Consider the following 20,376-nt stretch of genomic DNA (forward strand, 5'->3'; position numbering starts at 1 on the left):
ATTTCTATACTGGCTGTTAGAATTAGTCTGTTATTGAATTATATACCTTTTTAAAGTTAAAAAAATAGGCCAAAAATCAAGTTTTTAGATACTTCTGGAGCTTAACTGAGGGTAAGGAAATTAAATAATCTGTTTGGGGCTTAGCTTAAAGAGAAAGGGCAGAAAGGGGTGTATAGGATCATTATTCCTCCGTCTGAAACTCTAGAACATTAATTAAACCTTTTATCCATCAAGAAGGAGAAAACAACTGATGCTGTTTTTTTATGGGAAAATGTAAATTACGAATTATCCAATTTCCATGCCATTTGGAGCATGAAGATTGCATAGCTAAACTTAAAATATTAATATAGAAATAGCATTCTAAATTATGCCCCCAAATTTCACATTCATCCTAGGAAAGAATTTCTGTTTATTAATGGAATTGAAAAATCATTAGCTTCCTAGATAATTTTCTTAAAATACATAAGGCTATTATTGAGATATATATTTACATATATATATATGCAAATTAAATGAAAAGTTGTAAGGTAGTCTTAAATTTTTAAATTTTAAGTAATTTGCTTTTCCAATTACAAATAAAATAAAAATAAATTCTTAGCAGCTACAAGCATATGAGAGTGATACACGCATACAAAATAAGCTATATCTGTAAATAGTTTTTATTATTTGAGAACTTAAAATAATTTGGCTAAGAAATCTAAAATGCAGCCAGCAATTAACTGAGTTGTGAATTGCTGTTCAAAGGAAAATTACCTAAAATTACCTCCCATCTTAGCATTCTTATATCACATTTCAACAATTAATGATCTTTGGAAAAAAGCACACAATGCTTAACCTTTGTTATTGGGTAATAAAAGTTGTCAACACACAGTAGAAATTCGATAGGTCACTGAAATACTAAGTTTCAAAAATTCAGGGCCAGGCTGTGCGCTACCTCATCGGCATCCATGGCTGTCAGCTGCATGATCTTGGAGCCGTCGCCGATGTTCTCCTCCACCGTGAGGTCCAGCGTGTCTGTCGGAAACACTGGTGGATTGTCATTGATATCCTGAAGCGTTATTTCTACCTGCAAGGAGAGAAAGAAACAATGCATGAACGTTGCATATGTCTGCAAGGTACCCATTAAATTGTGTACCCAGGGTCCACTCAACTAGGCCTTCCAAAAGGAAGCAGAAACTTTATATATAACATCCAAAATAGAAAATGCCCTAGAGAAAGGTGTGAAATACTTACAGGAAAATATGAAATCCAAATAAAGATCACCTGACTTGTTGATAGTAACTGATTTTACATGACCACCTTGGAGTTTATGCTAGAATAGACCGTGGACCAACCGTCATTTTAGTCCCCAGATTTGTGCACCAGTGAAAAACTGGCCAGACTTAAACACTATCTGTCATTCAACCATTAAATGTTGTCTGACACACAGATGAGGTAGTGTCAAATTTCTTCCTGAAATGTTTACATGTTGGCAACTGATGCCAGGGGAAACAAAGAAGTTCACCTTTTGTTTTAAGAAACACTCAGCATTTTCCCCTTTAAAGTCAACTATCAACCTTTGAGGAAAATACAGACACACACACACACACACACACACACACACACACACATCTTTTCTTTCTGTTTCCACTCCTATCAACACTTCTTAATGTGACTAAAGCTAAACAATCATTCCATTCAAATGTAGTGTTTATATAGATTGCAAATATTAACAACTTTGTTTGAAAGATCCTAGTCAGGGTTATTTGTTTCCCTAACTGAAAAAAAAATTGTTTAGAAAGAACAATTTGTGAAGTTTAAATAATAACTTCAAACCATGTGTTTTCTCTTTTGAGCTAGGTGCTAAAAGCTGAATATCTGATAAGAAAAGGAGAGACAGCTGCTAATAAAACTGGAAGTTTCCCCAGTTGGGTCACAAAATTAAGTCATGGAGAAAAAACCGTCCATCCATTTAGCTTGGATATAACCAGGACATTTTTCTCCTCGGATGAAGTGTCATCTTTTATAGTTATACTGTAAAAATGCCATCAGATCTAAGAGTGATGAGGATGAATATTAGGAGAGAGCAAAAGAATTCTGGTTCCTTCTTTTCCAGGAAGCAGGCAGGGTTGGGTGGAGTGGAGAGGGAAGTAATGGGTAGGACTGTCATTACTCTCTGGCAAGGAATGTGTGGGAAATATGAGAGAGCCAGACTAAGAAAAGGATGAACCATTGATAAAAAGAAAACCCCAGGAAACAATGTACAAAATTAAGTACTAAACAATTATTATAGTTCCACTATTTAATAGGATGGTTTTGATCACAGCAAATGGCTCAAGTTAGTCTAGGGAATGGTTAAGACTGCCTTAGTAGTTAGAAATCTGCAAACTACTAACATTTTCTGCACCGCTTCCTTTAGAAAAGATCCACAATAGCTACAACTGCATCCTATAAAGAGCATCTCCAACTTCCTTGCAAGGCTGTAAATAACATAAGCTTTTCAAATTTGAAAGACCACAGTTCAGATTCTGTCTCTGCAACTTATTAAATAGGGAAACTTGAGCACTTAATTTCTCTGAGCCTGTCTCCTCATCTTAAAATTGGGATAATAACATGTATCTTAGACCATTTTATGAAGATGAAACCTTGATGATGCCAGCAAAGTGCTTAGCACAGAGGAAAGTATTTAATAAAAAGTTGATTTTGGTTTTCAAGCTGTCAGGACAGACCTAGGCAGTTCCTTAGATCCAGGGAGAAACTTTGAGGAAAGGAACTCAATAAATTAGAATTCTAAGTCATATAACCTAGACTTAACCAACACAAGTCACTGCTCGTCTCTGATATGTATTAAATACGTACTAAACTTTCATGTAGGAAAATACATACCTATGAATGTATTTCAAAAGGCTAAAAACTGTGGATTTAAGAGTCAAGAACTCTTGAGATCTCATCTGATGGGCACCCAAGAATATAATCATTAATGTTATTCAGAAAATAGTAATTATCTTCCCATTATTATGTGTGAATTTTCATACATGTGTGCATAGTCCTTAAACTACAATAGAAAAATAAATGAGTAAGAGATAACTGATCTGAATACCTTCTAATTCAATCAGGACTTTTTAGCTTAATAGAATTTTTTAGATTTCTAAATTGTCTTTTATCCATAATTTCATGACTTGGCATAATTGGAAACCAACATGCCAACATTCTGTGTGCTGGTGTTTGTTTGTAAGTGTGTGAGAAAGAGAGAGAGAAGAGAAGGGGAGAGAAAGAAGCTTTGTAAATGCATTTCTGAGAGAATATGCATATATAAGTGTGTGTTTATATAAGTATGTAGTGAATATGTGTTTGCAAGGAAGAACACTAAATTGAGAGTAAGGAGAACCCAGATTGGCACTAATTAAACATGACATCAAAGATGCATCAGGACACAGTACACACACCAGAAACATGTTGGGTATAAGGGTGTAATAGAAAGACTCTTCATTATAGATGATGAGTGCATGAACTGAGCAAGCCCCTGCTATATTTTAATAGTTAAAACAAAATAACTAGCATGCATGTGCCAACTATGTTTTATGTTACATGTATGTGTACATACATACATATACATACACACACATATATATATACATATAAAATCCTCAAAAGAGTCTTTTGGGCAAGTACTATTATCTTTCCATTAGAGAAATGAGTTAACCAAAGTACATAGGTTAAGTAATTACCCAACGCCACAGAGCCAGCAAGTTTTCTTTACTACTATGCAAACCTCTCTCTCCACACACCTATCTCACTGGATGTGTGTGTGTTCAATAAATATAATGAATCATATTTGAAAAATATGTCACAGCTATATAAATATATTCTTATAAATGTTCGTATGATTCCTGTCTGGAATTTAGATCACTTACATATGAACTAACTAGCTATGTAATCTTGGGTCAGCCTATAAATCTTTGCCTGTAAGAATTTTTGAAAAATGAACTATATGATCCCTAAATATAGCTCTGGAAGTCAATGATCATGTATGCTTCATGAGATTTTGGCCACCTCCATTATTTCAGTTACAGTAAAGTAATTCCTTTTTTATTATAAAGAATACATTTAGTTAAATATCAATGACTTCAAAACTAAACATTTCTGAGTGTATCCATAATAAGTTCTAAGCAGAGATCTAAAATACCTCATCATTAAATTCTGATATATGCAAAGCTTACATTTTTGATTAAGGGTACCAGAGTTCTTTCATTCAATAAGCCAAGCTATTCTTTTTCCAAACTCAGTGTTGACTTGCCAGTCAGAAAGTTGAAACTTTGTATTCCTTTTTTTTTTTTTGAAAATCTAGATATTTTCTCTTAATTGTGCAGTCTTTTTTTTTTTTCCCACTCCACAATTCCTCAATATTCCTGAAAGGCTTTCAACATGGCTTCTCTAGATTCCCTCAATAGCCTGGGGTATGAATTATCCAAGAGAGGAGATCTGAACTCCTCAGCATAGTAGGTGTTATCCTGCAGTCCCTTACTTTTCCTGATTTGGTGTGCCATGTTTCTACCTACCATGAATTCCAAGATTGTGGACCTTGTTTGCTTATGAGGTGGGCAATGGTTCCAGTATTCATTAATTTGATATTTTAGAATCTATCACATAAAAGGTATATTTTAGTCATTAAAAATACAGAAGAAAATAAGACAGGCCACTGTCCCTTGCAGGGAAAAAGTAAAGTTTGATAAAAGATAAATGTACAAATAGAAACATTTACAATTACCTATGGGAAAACCCAATGTTGACATCTTGATTCCAAGAAGCCAGTCCCCCCACACCATGGATAATTCTTTGACCTGCTCTACTGCTTTGCCCTTGGCCATTACTACCTTTTCTGATGATTCTAGATCCTAAAATGCAGTTGGCTCACTCTCTTGGATCTGCAACCAACCTAAGAGTTTTATTCCATTACCACCCCCTCTTTGGACTAAGATTTGGTATGCTTTGCTTTGAAATGTTATCATATTAAACTGAAGAGTTAAACATTAAAACTTTAGAGAAGACCCCTTTTTTTTCTGTACGAATTAGATTATGTTAAATAATACAGATAATGGCTATTAGTGGCTTATTTTAAAATTCTGAGGTGTTAAAACAGTCTAAAATATAACTCCTAAGCTACACCATATATATATATATATATATATATATATATATATATATGTGTTAAAAATACATTCCCTCCTTTTAAAAGGCTAACAAAAACTACAGCATAGCTAACCTTTTAGTGCTAGCATTGCCCCTTCAGGGTTTTACATTTATCTTTGTGTTTGTGTGGACTTGAAATAAGCAAACTACTACTTTGCAAAAAAAAAAAGAAAATCACATTTTGAACTCAGAAGCTTCCCTTTCCAAGTGGCTGTACTTTAAATAAAAACAAAACAAATAAGAACTGTCAGTCACCTCCACAATTTAAGTCCAGGGGGCATTTTCAAGGTATCAATTCTGTAAGTTTGTGAAAATTGACCCTCAAAGAGAAAAGAAACGTTACACCATGAAGATAAGGCACTTGCATATTTTATGCCTGCCTATCAAATGTTGACCTTTGTGCCCAGATATGTGGCCCTCAAGGAACATATGTGTTTTCACCTGCTACAGTTACGAGGGCAGTTGATAGCTTCCTGGTTGACTTGTTTAAAACAAAAACATCAGCTACAGCTAAGGGCTGAGCCGCAGGCGCCGCCCAGACGTCACCCCTTTACTGCTTAGGAACCTTTTGGAAGAATGACTTTCTTGTCTGAGACACCTGATTCCTAGGCAGTGAAACCCTGGTAAATAAACTGATGATATTTAAAGACAAAAACATGACTGAGATTAAGGGAGTGAACAATCAATCAGTTTAAAGAAATGGTCTGTCTTTTGGTAGTTTCGTAAAGGTAAAAGTTAAATTGAAATTAGGGCTTTAAATATTGTCACCAAACCTTTTTATGCTGATGGATTAGAGTCCTTGATATTCCATTTGCTGAAAAGCCAGATGGATATTTAAAAACCAAAAACCTCACCATGCAAATGGTTGCTGTGAAATGAGTACAATGCTTTCCTCTTTTCTATTTTTTTCTGTAAAATGCAATTTATCATTTTAAGCCTGCAGCTGCATCAGGAGTGATGTTATATCTTGGGGTTTTGTTTTTAATTTTTTAAGTGAATAAATCAGGATACAATTACATAATAAATGAACAACTGCTAATTAGCAATTATCAAATCATTACTATGTGTAGAAAGAACTATAAAACACAGTATTTCACTGATTGAAGTTGCTATTATGAAAGTAGTACACTGTATCCAAGGCTAAAGAATTGACTAAAATAGCAAGGTCCAGTACCAGCTCATTCCCCAGTTAATAAACTGATGATTGCACTGTGGTCACTCTCACAGCCACAATTAAAAACATATTCTTTAATCCATAAACTCTCTGCAAGCTAAATAAAGTGGCTCTTAATGAATCAGGAAGAAAAATGCCCTAAAATATATTTTTTGATTCACAATCTTCTGGAAATGTACATAAATATTCTTAATAAATAAGGATGAAAAATAATCTTTTTTTCTTTTGCAAGGTTGGAGAATTCATAATACAATAAAAGTTTAGAAATCATTTGCAAGTAGACATGTTAAAATTCTTAGAAGGAATCTTAGATACTATTGAGTTCACCTCCTAATCAAAAGCAGGGCATTGAAATGTCAAGTGGTTTATCTAAGAAAAACAGCAATCAGCCTCTTAAATCTAGTCCGCAGATTTCTGCAGAGACCTGTGGCGCGAACCAGGCCTGGGAGGCAAGGGGCATAATATGCTTTAGAGCTCTGCCTCTAATCTCTGCATGAATACGATGATCTTTCATACAAAATACACATTTGATGTGTACAGGAAAATCATTTTTGAAGAAATTAATATTTGGTCATCTACTTTACAAATACTGTTTTACCCACATTCTTGCTCATTTTTAAGCTCCTTTATATTTACTTAAAGGGAAAATAATCTGTGAAGGTTTGTTTTATCAATATCACTGGAAGAGTATTAATTATTCAGCAGAAAGGTGGTGGGCATATATTACAAATAAAGAACTACAGCTAAATTCTCTTTAGATAATCAGTAAAAACCAGTGCTTTAAAAATGTCTACCAAGAAGCTATTTCTTTTTTTTAAAAGATGCAATAATATGCATTTTCAGAAATGACTAAAGTCTAAATGGTTGGTGGGATAGACATGAAGTACATAAACTATAAAATAGTAAAAGAAGATTCATCACAGCACATAGTGCTTGATTATTGCTTTTTTTTAGTGGCAAGCGTAATTAATTACACTGTTGTCTTTTTATTTTTGTGAAACTGATGCTCCAAAATTCAATTTCTCATGTACTACTATTACCACATAAATGTGATAAAGCATTGCACCAAAAATAATGCTTAGAGTTCACATGTGTTACCTCCAACGATACTATGATAGTGCCACCAGATTGTATGTAAACACACCCTTTAATTAATAATTCTGCCAAAAAATACTTATTTCAATAGAAGTATTTTTTGCTCTGATTTCTTTAATACATCTATATATTACAAAAATTGGTTATTGCAAATCTCCTCAGGTTAACAAAGATCATTTGTACTGCTCAAATTGGTGACTTCTAGAATTTTGAGGGCAAAAATGTCTTGTTCACTTATGCATTCTTGCAACTTATCCATCTCTGGCATGTCATTTTTTTCTCTAAAGATGTTCCTGTTTTAAAAGCAAACCCATATTATTTTTACATTTTTATTAGAGTCGCATGTTCAGCAAATTTAATAAATTGGATAGGTTACTGGTACACAAGGATTGTACTCATCAAAGTTGCCTTATATTACACTGATACTTAGAACCAATTCAATCCCATTGATTTCCTAGATCTTGTGGGTCCATCACGCCACCATCTATAATTTTATATGAAATCATTTGATGATAATTCAAAAACTTTATTCTCAGAAGGGTGATTTAAAAGAGCTTCAGGAAAACATCTTATGTATACTTTATTCAGGAAATCTCCCACTTGGGAGATTGGAATATAAGATCCTAAGCAGTGCCCATCACTGCTTCAGAAGCAGCTAAACACCACAAAAATCACGAACAAGCCTGAGAAAATAACTGAAGTCATTCAAATGTGCATTACCCTTAACAGGTCATTATGATGTCACTCCAATAACACTTTGTTAAATGATGCCCTAGTTTACACTGTGTAGGTGCTACTGAAATTCAGTGGGGAAGAAGTCTAATCTTACACTCAAAACCATTTTTTATTTCATCAGCGTGAAACAAAATGCTGAGCTCTACCATTTAATATTCTAGATGGACATTCAAATGAGGAGTTGAAATTGAAAGCAAATTAAGCAAATTGAAATCCACACCAGAATCAGCACAACCATCTCGCCTGAGCTGTCACTTCCTCTGGCTCTGAAAAGGAAAACTCCACCTTTCCTGCCTGAGATGAGGCTGTGTGCAAACTCTGAGCCTGCCTGCAATGCAGGGAGAGGCTCTGTGCTGGCAGACAATTGCATCAGGGTGGTGTGTGCAGAGGGACACACTGTGCCTTGACATTAAACTTGGGAACCAAGGGCAACATTTACTAAACAAAGATGTCACAATAGAAATACCAAAACCCGGGCTCAAGTAAATAATCAAATTTACATTTTAAATGTTTGGCAATAGCTTCTCATTCATTCTGTCTCTTTGAATGAAGCTAGATAGTATGTGATTCACTCAATTTGATGGGATTGACACATTCTGCATGCTATACTGGCTTCCAATAACCAGGTTTTATTTAGTAAATTTATGTCAAAGCCTATATATATTAAGATTACAAAGCAGAAGGTCTAATTAAATTTCAGCAGAAAGTTTGACATTCTACATTTGATTTTTTTTTTTTTGTAGAAGAACTAACCACATAGTTTCATTTAGTAGGGCATATATATACTCACCCTTTTAAAAAAAATGTCATGTATGAGGTTAAATTCAGTCATTAAGAAAAAGAAGATTCGACACCTACTTGTCCTATCATTGATGAGTTTAAACTCTAACTACTTCCATCTCTTAACAACAAGAATAAAGAGCTGTATTGCCATGAAAGGATGGTGCCAGGGTTTGCATATTTCCTTTAATTTTGTTCTTCATTTCTTTCCCTATTTTGGGTGACCACTGGGAATTCTGCTGCCATGAATCTGGGTGAAATGTTTCACTACATCCAGAACACTTCATCATGCTGCAGAGCCAAAATCTATTACGGTTTGCAAGTGACTCATATGTCAGTTATGAGAGAGCTCCAGCAAGAAACGGTTTACATTTAAAAGTCCTAAATGTCAGGAATGCAATGTTCGGACTGCATAGGTATTCAAGGTCTGATCAGACTCTGTGAACAATGCTTTGAGGTGTTTATTTATTTATGGTGTGTAACCAACCTCATTCACAACAGTCTGTGGTTGCTGTAATCACAGTTTATTGTCTCATCTTGGTGATATTTCAGAACTTTCAAAACTGAAATCTTGAAGAAAACAGGCAAAATCAAACTATGAAGAAAAGAACCTATGATCCTGCACTATGAAAGACTGGTAGCGGTTGCGTGTGATCTGTTAGGGAAAATCAATAGAGCTACTACATGTATACATGAACCAGAAGTTCTTGAGAACACAGGTCTGTGGCAGGCCCAAACTCTACTGAAGTTTCAGAGATCATCAGAAAGTAAATCTATGCATTTATGTAGTTTTTCTTTAGAATGATGATCAAAAAATAGAAAAATCTGCATTTTGCTAGAAGTTGAGCACAAAAATGTTATCTTCTATATAAACTAAACACTTCTTGTATTTTTTTAATAGAAAACATTCTAGTAAAAGCAGCATGATATAATGATAATATTTGAGGAAGTAACATTTAATTTGGGAATTAGAATGTTCCTCTCTTTGGAATTTCAGACTAACAAATACTTTGTCATTTCATTTCAAACTTTATATCTGAAATTTAAATTAGGTTTTGTGTATATTTAGACATCTGTGCATTTATTTCACATCAATCTGTACTTTTTCTGTTTGAAATATGCTAGAAGAAGAAGAAAGCAGGAAGGATACACATTTAAGGTTATTTTCAGCTTAATTTTTTTTAAAGCAAAGTAAAAATGAATATAGTGATTTTTAAAACAGAACGTATTTTATATATAAGCTACATGTATGTAACTGTGACCAATTGTATTTCTCAAACAAAAGCAATTACATTAATCTCTCACCACTAAAACTCTTCCAGCAGTCAGCAGCATATGTTCCTGGGATTTCAGTGCATTTCTTAGTAGGAAAGAAATATGTCTGAGTAACAGGCAGGCTTGGACAGTAGCCAGAAATGACAAGAACGGCCAAAAGTGCGGACAAGACATAGTTAACTCCATTCCTGAAATAAAATGCTTTCCATAACTCACCAAATGTGTGGTGACATAATAAAAAGCTAGTTTTGTTGTGCTTTCAATATTGTTCAAATTAGAACCAAATAAGGATTTCTTTTAAGGCAAAGGCAATCATGTGTAACCACTTCAACTTTTCCTGAAATCAATACCGCATAATTTCTGCATTTTAACAGATTCTTAAGGATGCCCAAAAGTAAATGCAGAATAAAAGATCAAGTTAAAATATGTGCGGTTGCCTACAAAACTTACGGAAATTTTTATACCATCCTTCAAAACAAACACCCTGCAAAGGCATCCTGTAGTACACTTTTCAATAGTCGTTAATCTGAATGTGGTAAGTGCATATCAAAAGGAAAATGTAGTACAAGAAAAACAAATAAAAAGATTCCACCAAATTTTTCTTCACTTTTTTTTTTTGCCTAATAGATACTGGATTTTTTTTTTTAATAGCAAAGGCTTCTATTAAGACTGCTGAAAAATAAAAAATAGTTTGATTTGTATTAGAGATACAATCTCTGGTTGATTGAATTATTGATCCTGATTCTTCACCCCTGCCTATAAGCAACTTCGCAGTCCCTCCCACCTTTACATGGAGTTTCTCTCTCTGCCTCATGACTTTGGGCTCATCCATGATTATGGTTTCGGTCAATGGGATATTTACAAATATGACACAGGTAGAGACTTGAAATGCATTTGCTCTCTCGTACCGCTGCCATGGTCACTAGAATGCCATGTGCCTGTGAGTTCATTAGTACCTGAAGGAGGACAACAGATATTGAGTAGAGGAGTCTCAGCGAACAGAGAGACTTGTAGCCTGAAGCAGATTTCCCGTTGAGCCCAGCTGAGATCAACCCAACTGCCTACCCAGAGATGAGTGAGAATAAATATATATTGCTATAGGCCTTTGAGGCTGTGTGGGTCTTCATTATGCAACAGTATTGAGGCAACAGGTAACAGATACAGAAGCCAAAACAATGGCTTCCTGAATTGAATTGCTTATTGTTACTGAATACGTTACTTATTTTTTACGTTTTAAATGATGGATTATTGTTCTGTTTAAAGTAAGAGGCAAAAAAGAGAAAAATGTTCATGTATACTGATAGCTGTGGCATGCCTTGTAGGATTTATTGCTATGAACTTATTCATAACTCTTCCTACCCTGTGGAACTTCCCATTCTCACTTAGCATGACACACCCCTTAGAAGGGCAACTCAAAACCAGACAGGATCTTCAAGCTTCCCACTGCTCTCACAATCCAAAGATTAGAAGAAGAGGGTGGAAATACATGACCCAAGAGGAACAAATCATGGCTGGGTTCAGTCAATCAAATCCTCTTTCTTAAGAGTAGAAAATGATGAAATAATGGGGAACACTACAAGAGAACACTAAAAACACGACCACAATAAGAGAGAGAGCATCTCTTTGACTCCATCTTTAGTGCTTTTCTAGTACCCACATGAGGCCTGGCTAGCTACTTTTTATGGACTTGCCACCGTGCCAAATGAATCCCTCTGTCCTGTTTCACCTTTGCACGTGAGTCTTCACCTTTAAAGAAATTTCTGTTACTCAGCACAAAAGACATAATGTTTTGACTTACAGCTATTCTACTCTGTTTTAGTTGGTTATTAGTTTATATTGCTTATGTTTCTTTATATATTTAAAACAACTATTTCACAGTGTAAAATTTAATCCCATGTAAAGCTTTGTGGGGCTTTTTTTTACTTCAAAACTATAACAATTTTTATTGATATGAAATAGTATTAGCTCATCAATAACCAGGAATGAATATAGCTTTTATCTGCTCTAAAATGTAAAACGTATTTTCTGAAAAATTCAAATTTACTGTCATGGCAAAACATGTTTGTAGTGCACTGTACTTTATATTTAGAAAGCCCATTTCAAAGAATTCAGAAAGAATGTTTCTCTTCTAAGCTTCAGTGGAATGTTTAGTTTTTGGTGCAGTGTCTAACATACAGCAGGCACTTAATATGTGTTTATGCAATGATTTTAAAGTCAATATGCTTATTGCAATAGCACATGTTGTCATTACATATGTAAAAAATGAAGAGAATGGTTATTTTATATGCAAAATTAAGAGCAGAGGACACCATCAACTGGTAAAATTACATTGAATAATGAAAGTCCTAAGAATGATCCTCTGATGTTTATCAAAGTGAAAGCAAATTAATAGGAAAATATTGTTAAATGTCAAAAATAAAGAAATAAATGACAAAGCAGATTTTCTTTAAAAAGATGTTTCAGTACAGAACACTGTCTTCTATTTTTTATTTTTGGGGGGGTAATTATTTTTTTTTATTTTAATGGAGGTACTGCAGAATGAACCCAGGGCTGTGTGCATGTTAAGCACACACTCTACCACTAAGCTATATACCCTCACTCCTCTTTTATTTCTCATTTTTGAAGCCAAAGTAGTGAAGTTTTTTAATGTAATAGCAGTGTCACAAGAAGATTACTATATTTTTAAAAATTACTGCACCATTAAAGAAATGGTTGAACTGCTACGAAAGTGTACTCTTCCAATAAGGAGAAAATAATGTGCAAAATACAATAAAACATCTGTGTACCTTGTAAGATAAGAGGTTAGACTCAAGAGTAATGAAAAAGATGCCAATTATAAGCAGTTACTGACTACAAGTAATCATCCCCACAAAATAACATGGTTTGATTACTTTGTCCAAATACATCACTCTCTCAATTTATGACTCTGTAACAATGACTAGGATGATATCAATAGATGCTTTGATTTTGTTCTTCAAATAAAGGTATATTCTCTTCACTGAAATGAAAACAAAAGAAAAACTTTTCATATAATCTATCACTAGGTTTTTTTTTTCCACTCAGGTTTAAGAAACGATTGCATTTTTTAACCCAAGGTAAGTATGCAAAAATTAAGCTATATCAGAATAAGGGATTCATGGAAACCTAGTAGTGCAGAATTGCAAGCACTTCAAATCTGTCAAAACTAATAAGGAAAACAGGAGAAACACTGCGGTTCTCCTGTCCAGACTAATAGAATTCTCACAGCCTGCTTATGTTAATAAATGTTACAGGAAATCTACCCCTTTCCTCTCGTGGTTGTATTTAGCTATTTGAGCCTGTGATTGTTGTTTCAGTTAATCAGAGAATAGTTTTTAATAAGAGAATAAACTACAGTTTTAATGGTCTTTGTTAACTTTTTTTTACTAATATTTAAGTGTGACTAAGCATTCTCAATATGTTTTTATCAACAACAAATTTTAATATTGTATGTACATATATATGAAAATCATCATGCAAATTTTCATATAAAATTTCCCTTTACTAAAAACATCTGTGAGGTCTTTCTTTTTAAAGTATTTTCTAAGAACACCTCAGTACAGACTATTGACTATGACAAAAATGACCTTTGCAAGTGAATATTGTTATCTGATTGTATTAATAGTATTCACAACAGCCAGATTTACCTCTTTCAATGTATGTCTTTTTAGTAGGTAACTATCTTCACCTATCCAATTTCCGTAAGAGTATAAACTCCATAAAAGCATGGGAAATACAGGTTAGAAATTGGTTTTTTAAAATATAAGTATGAAGTAAAAAAATTAGGTGAAGAGAAATATTAAATGCATACAGTTTACATACTACAAAATATCAATGTGTTTGTTTTAGATTTCTACAGTCTACTACATTCACTTTTCAAAAGTTAGTTTAACATGTTAACATTCATTTTTCATTCTCTCTGACAACATGTTTTTAATCATGTCAGTAAAATTCAATTAGCTCTCATTTTTTAAAAAAAGGTATATTCCTTGTCAAAAATCAAGGCACGACAAGCTTTATGGTTCCAAAGAACTGCAAACTCAAAGAAACTAGAATGAGCCTGTAATCATTTTCCACACTTCATTTCATCAAGGTTTTTCTATTGATCCTTGCATAGACACATTTCTTGTTCACAAGACACATCCTTTTTTTTTGGTACAGCATGCACTTTCAATTCAACCAATGAAACGGCAAATCAAGCAATTTTTGTAAACATTTTATAATAGAGGACGTAGCTCCCAATTACTCCATCAGCAATGAAACCACCCCATAGGAAAACTTAATCTTCTCAGTTCAGTTTATTTCCTACATTTAAATTTTTCGTAGTAGCAGTTGAGAAAGTAATCTAAGTTACCTTGCAATTGTGAATATTGAGCATGGAACTTTTATTTATTGCACAGTATTTTGAATGTTATTAAATTTAGAGGGTGCACTCATATCTATTTGAAAAATTGCACTGCACTTTTTGGTGAGCAGGAAATGACAATAAATATTTATTTAGTCACATGAAAAAACAAATTTGTAAAACCAAAGATTAGAAAATTTGTCTAAAATTCCTGGAGCCAAGAATCTTTACCACAAATATTACCTTATTAAAAGAAAATACTTTACAGTTAATAATTGTCCATTTGGGGACCTAATTTGGGACTGTCTATGGTTTTGAAATTAGTTTCATGACTCCTCTGTGATAAGGAAAAAAACTTTCTGACCCAGTACCCATCTCAGGAAATAATATTAAATTATAGCTTATTTTTATATTAAAAGTGACGGCTGTGTCATGTATTATTATCTTTCTGAGCAATAACTATACTTCTGTAGTTGTATTTCCTTAATTCATGCAATGAATATTTATTTAGGGCCCACGATGTGCTGTTTTAAGTGGTGGATGTATAGCAATGATCCAAGCCATCTTTTCTGACCTAATAGAGCTAATGACACGCTTAAAGTTATCCTTTATCTTGGCCTATTATCATGACATTTTGCTGCTAACAGTTTAGGTTTTAAAAAACTACATTCCTAAATCCATTGGTCCTTATGTCCAGTTCAATACAATCCACGCAAGCAGTAACGTGTCTGTTGGTGTGAGGCAGGGTTGGTATACTTTCTACTTGGCACCAGCTGTTTTCACACCTATGACTTTTTTTTTTAAATGTGAGTGCTGGAGTAGAGTGCTCATGTCTTAGTCTGTGTGTCTGGATAAGTGGTTACAACCCTGCTGTACCTGCAATGTTCTTTCAGGTTTTCCGCTTGAGAAAATTGTTTATTGAAGGAGCCAATGACGTATGGTTTATACTCAGTTGCCTACTAGAGAGAATAGTCGTGTGACTAAATGAACAAGGTTTTCTCTACTTTTAATGAATATTCTCAAAACATCTAACTGCTTATTTTTATTTACTAAGATAATACTAAAATCAATTCAAATGTCCTAATTTGGCTTTGGTTTGGGAGGCTTTGCCAACATTTTTGAATCTGTTTATTCATGATTAGAGTAGACTTTAATTCATAGAAGTCCAGTGCTCTCCAAAAGCAAATGTTACTTATAAAAACCTAAAATTTGAAAGTTCCATTTGATTAGTAACTTGTCTTTTAAAATGTGCATGATTACTCAGAACAAAAGAATAAGTAACCACTCAAGTATGTATTAGTTAATAGTCATAAAATAGTATATTTAAGAGTTTCTAGTGATTTAAATTTAAATAAATCTTAGCAAAACCAAAATTAGCTTGTTTTGAGTATAGTTTCAGAAATATTATTAATTGTCAGGCAAGAAAGTAAAAGGGTACAAAGAACACATAAACTGGAGTGCAAACAGTACATACTTAAATATGTAAAAATGTATATTTGATAAAAACTTCTTAAATGTAGTTCTTACACAAATGAGAAACCAATAAAATTTGCAAGTTAAATGCATACTCAATAAAATTCAAATTAACAGCAATAATTTTATACGACAGATGTTATTTGGCTGAAAGTAAGATCTCTATTAGCAGAGTGAGATTTAGCAAAGGCACCTCTAGTTTCCTGGGTTCTAGTTTTGATGCCTTTATCCAGTCATCTGTCACCTTTTCTACGCCTCAACTTCTTCATATATAAAATCAAGCTTCCAAATGCAAAAAGAATGCAGTTCTGTGTAATGTCAGGTCAGGCAAACAGAAAGTCATATAAAGAAATAGCTTTTGTATAAATGTAGTGCAGGTGACTACAAATCTAATAACTTATTAAAATGAAAAAAACTTACTAGTAATTACTATACATTGAAATGTTTATTAATGAAATCTCTTAATCAGTTAAAAATAGTAATTAAGCAGCTCCTTTTAAAAATACTTTTATGGACAGGACAGCGTCAAAAGTCAGGAAAATCTTTTGAGTCAACTTACAAAGACGTCTGTTGGATAATGAAAATGACTGAACCCAGGGTAGAGATACAAAAGAGCTTACTTACTTTCAGTGCAGTGGTTTCTAACTAAGTTTACAAATTAGAATCACCAGACAGAGTTTTCATAATACACATTGCCAGGCCTAACCCCCAGGGAACCCACTCATTAGGGCACCCAAGCAGGTTGCCAAGGTCTGAATTAAGTATGAGGAATAATCATTCAGTGAAATGAAGGAAACATTCAAACACTCACTGGAGCTATCGCTGAAACAAGATAGGGAATAAAATCTTAATTTTTAAAATCTTTCCTATGGTAATAAGTGCCTCCACCAAACATACACATGAGAAATAATTTAGTGACTTTGCCAAATGTGTTGTGCCATTACATCTTAAGATAAAGGCGATTGCCAGTGAAAACGTTCTTGCTATACTTTCAATTTAGAATCAACAAGAAGGAACCTAAAATAAGGATCAAACTTTCTTTATGGTCGTTTGATGAGTTGCTAAATCACTAAGGCCCACAGAATAATTTCAGACTGTGCCACTCAGTGTTATGATGTTGCCCTTTCTCAAGTGATAATCTAAAAAACAAAACCAAAACAAAACAAAAAAACTCCGGAGTGTTAATTCATTTTGCTCAGAAGATGCTAAGATGCCTTTATGAATTTAAGGTCCACATAAAGTTATTCTAAATATATGAGACAAATGTTTTATCTGACAACTTATCTGATGCTAACAAGCCTACACTGTTTCATAGTATGACAAATAAATGTATTATTTTAATCGTCTTCTTTTTCATGCTTCTGGGAATCTATATCTGAATACTCAATTATTCCTTGTGATTTTACAAGCTATTTCATCTGCATTTAGCTAGGATTAGCAGGCTCTCCCTGCCATACCCGCATATCCATTAGCAATACTAAAAGAATGCCACCAGCTCACACTTTGTTGGAATAGATAGTATAGACAAGCAAAGAGAGAAAGTAAGAGTCAATCTAGACATTTCTGTGAACATTACAAAAAAAATCAGTGAAATGTACCCTTCAAAAGAGTGAACTTTATGATAAGTGGATTATACCTTGCTAAATAAAGCTCTCAAAAAATAGGTAAGAGGCATTTGAAATCAGTAACTCCATAGAACAAGGAAGTGATGCTTATAATTTATTTGTACTGAAGCTAACCAAGGTGGCTCTTTATAGATAGCACTTTCTGAAATTTTCCAAAGAATATTTTTAGTTATCTGTTATGGAATACTTTCAAGTGTACCAAATTACACTGACACTTTGTCACTTTGAAAACAAGGGCTTGTCACCAAACTTCTGAAATGCTGCAAGAACTTCAAAGACAACTAAATACGACTGTGAGTTTATCCTTCTTTCATTACACTCAGCTTCACTTTACAAGTAAGGATGCAAGAGAAATATGCAGAGAAGGCTGAAGCCGTCATTCCACTCCGTGACTCACAGACAATGGTAACATAGGAGGTGATTTAATAAAATCTTAGAATTGGAAAAGATTTTAGAGATCATCGCCTTTGATTCCTTTGAACAAAGAATTCCAGGCCAAAGAGTTAAAGTGGATCCCTAACTTCAGGGTTAGTAGAGATCTGTGACTAGAATTGAGATTCTTTTCCAAACATTTCATACTTTAACAAATATGCCATTTATCCTACTTTATTTAAAATGGAAATAATAGTCTGAAATAGAATGCTTATAGTTCCCATTATTTCATAATACATTCATTATCTGTATCTAGATGCTATTAAAAATTAGGTATTATAAAAACTGTAGAGCACAGGGAACTATATTCAATATCTTGCAATAACCTAAAATGGAAAAGAATCTGAAAAAAAATAGATATATACATATACTAACATATAACTGAATCACCTTGCTGTACACCTGAAACTAACACAACATCCTAAATTAAAACTATAATTCAATAAAAGTGGTTAAAAATAAAATAAAATAAAATTAGATATTGAACAAAGGTTGTTTCTTGTCCTCCACTTATTTCTAAAGGTAGACATGGAGGCTATTAGTGGGTTTAAATCCTGGATTTGCCATTTTTATCTGTATGAACTTAGAAAACTATTTAATCTGCATGTGCCCCTATTTCTTCATCAGTAACTTTGAGATAATAAAAGTACCACATTCATTGGGATGCTGTGATGGTTAAATAAGACAAAGGGTATACAGCGCATAGAATGGTGTCTGGCACACATTTAGTGCTCATTAAGAGAGCTGATGTGAGTACTAGCACTGAACAGTATACCGCTGAAGTCTCGTTGCAAGCAACACAATACAAACATTCCATACACACGCACATAATATAGATTCTAGTTATAGAAATAAAACTGCAGTTGTTAGAAGGAACACATTTTAGGCTCACAGTTACAAATGTCAATATTGTTTTAGAGATCTTACCCTTGTTTGGATCTCTACACCTCTTTTCAGATAAAATATGTCTCCACTAGAGCAATTACGATAAAATCAAGATAAAAAGGAAATACAGGCAAAACATTCCTCACGGTGACTTACTTCGTATATGTGGAGCTACATCATTACAATTCTGACTTGAACAATTCATTGAATTATCATTACTTCACTAAATAAACTTAAATAATAGATTTAAATCAAATAATACTCTAGCTTTTACACAAAGTTCAAAGCACATTCCACATTTGTAATTTTTTTAGGAAAAAAAAAGTGTTCAATTATTCATACCAGACCATTAATGGTGATTGTGTTTTGTTCTTTAGTGTATTTTCTAAGCTCGATACCATGAAAAGCTAACATTTTATAAAAAGGAAAAAAAAACATTATGTAGTATTTGAAAAGCAGAGGTGTTAGATTTAGAATTAAAAAAATATATATTTTAACTTCATAAAGACATCCATAAAAGCAGACTTCTGGTATTCAATCTTAGAGTAAAAGCATGGATTTTCCACTTGTTATTGTATGTGACTTGATCAAGACAACTTTTCTGAATTTCTGTTTCTGTTTATAAACATGAATATGATAACACTGCCTTTCTTGTTGGACCACTGTTAAGGATACAAGTATATCAAAACTGATTTGGTATCAGTCCACTACTATTAGGTAAATGAATGTGATGTGTTGTCTTATAAAATTCCATACTCAACATTAGCAACACAACTAATCATGAATCATGAGTCATATATTAAGAAGAGGACTGTCTGAGGAGCTCCCCTCTTACCCTTTTTTGGGGCCAGCTCTGCCATTTACTTGTTGTGAGATCTAAGTATCTCAAACTCATCAAATGTAGCTAATAATTCTTGGCACATTACCTCAGGTCATTCAAAAGATTAAATGACATGATATCTATCAAAATATGTTTTTTAAAGTGATTTGCACTTACAAAGTACAATCATACTATGTCTGCCAAAGACCCGGCTCTGTACTAGGCACTTTGGATATACTAGGCAACAAAGAAAGCATGATTCTCACTCTGATGGAGGAGACTAGCTGAATTATTGACATTTAGGATGTCCCCTTCTCAGGGAGGTGTTCTCTAAATGACCTTATATAAAGAGTACGCTCCATATCCCTCCTTCATTCTCCAGCACATCATTATGTATCTAGTTTTTTTCATAAAATAGCTCACTATCCATAATTATCCCATTTATATATTTGTGTCATTATCTTCCCCACAATCGATCCTCCCCTACAAAGAGGCATTTTTCATCTTATTATCCACTTCTACGTTCCCAGCCCCTGGGACAAAGTCTAGC

The 20,376-nt window shown here is 33.6% G+C and overlaps 1 protein-coding gene across 1 annotated transcript in view; it reads right to left on the reverse strand.

The window, feature by feature from the left end:
- Positions 1-20,376, reverse strand: part of FAT4 (FAT atypical cadherin 4) — a 157,915-nt gene that overhangs the window by 86,194 nt on the left and 51,345 nt on the right. Inside the window, exon 2 of the mRNA XM_015246090.3 lies at positions 935-1,066. Coding sequence (XP_015101576.2) covers positions 935-1,066 — 132 coding nt within the window. The remainder of the gene's footprint in view (positions 1-934; positions 1,067-20,376) is intronic.

The sequence above is a fragment of the Vicugna pacos genome, chromosome 2 (genome assembly GCF_048564905.1).
Source record: "Vicugna pacos chromosome 2, VicPac4, whole genome shotgun sequence".
NCBI lineage: Eukaryota > Metazoa > Chordata > Mammalia > Artiodactyla > Camelidae > Vicugna > Vicugna pacos.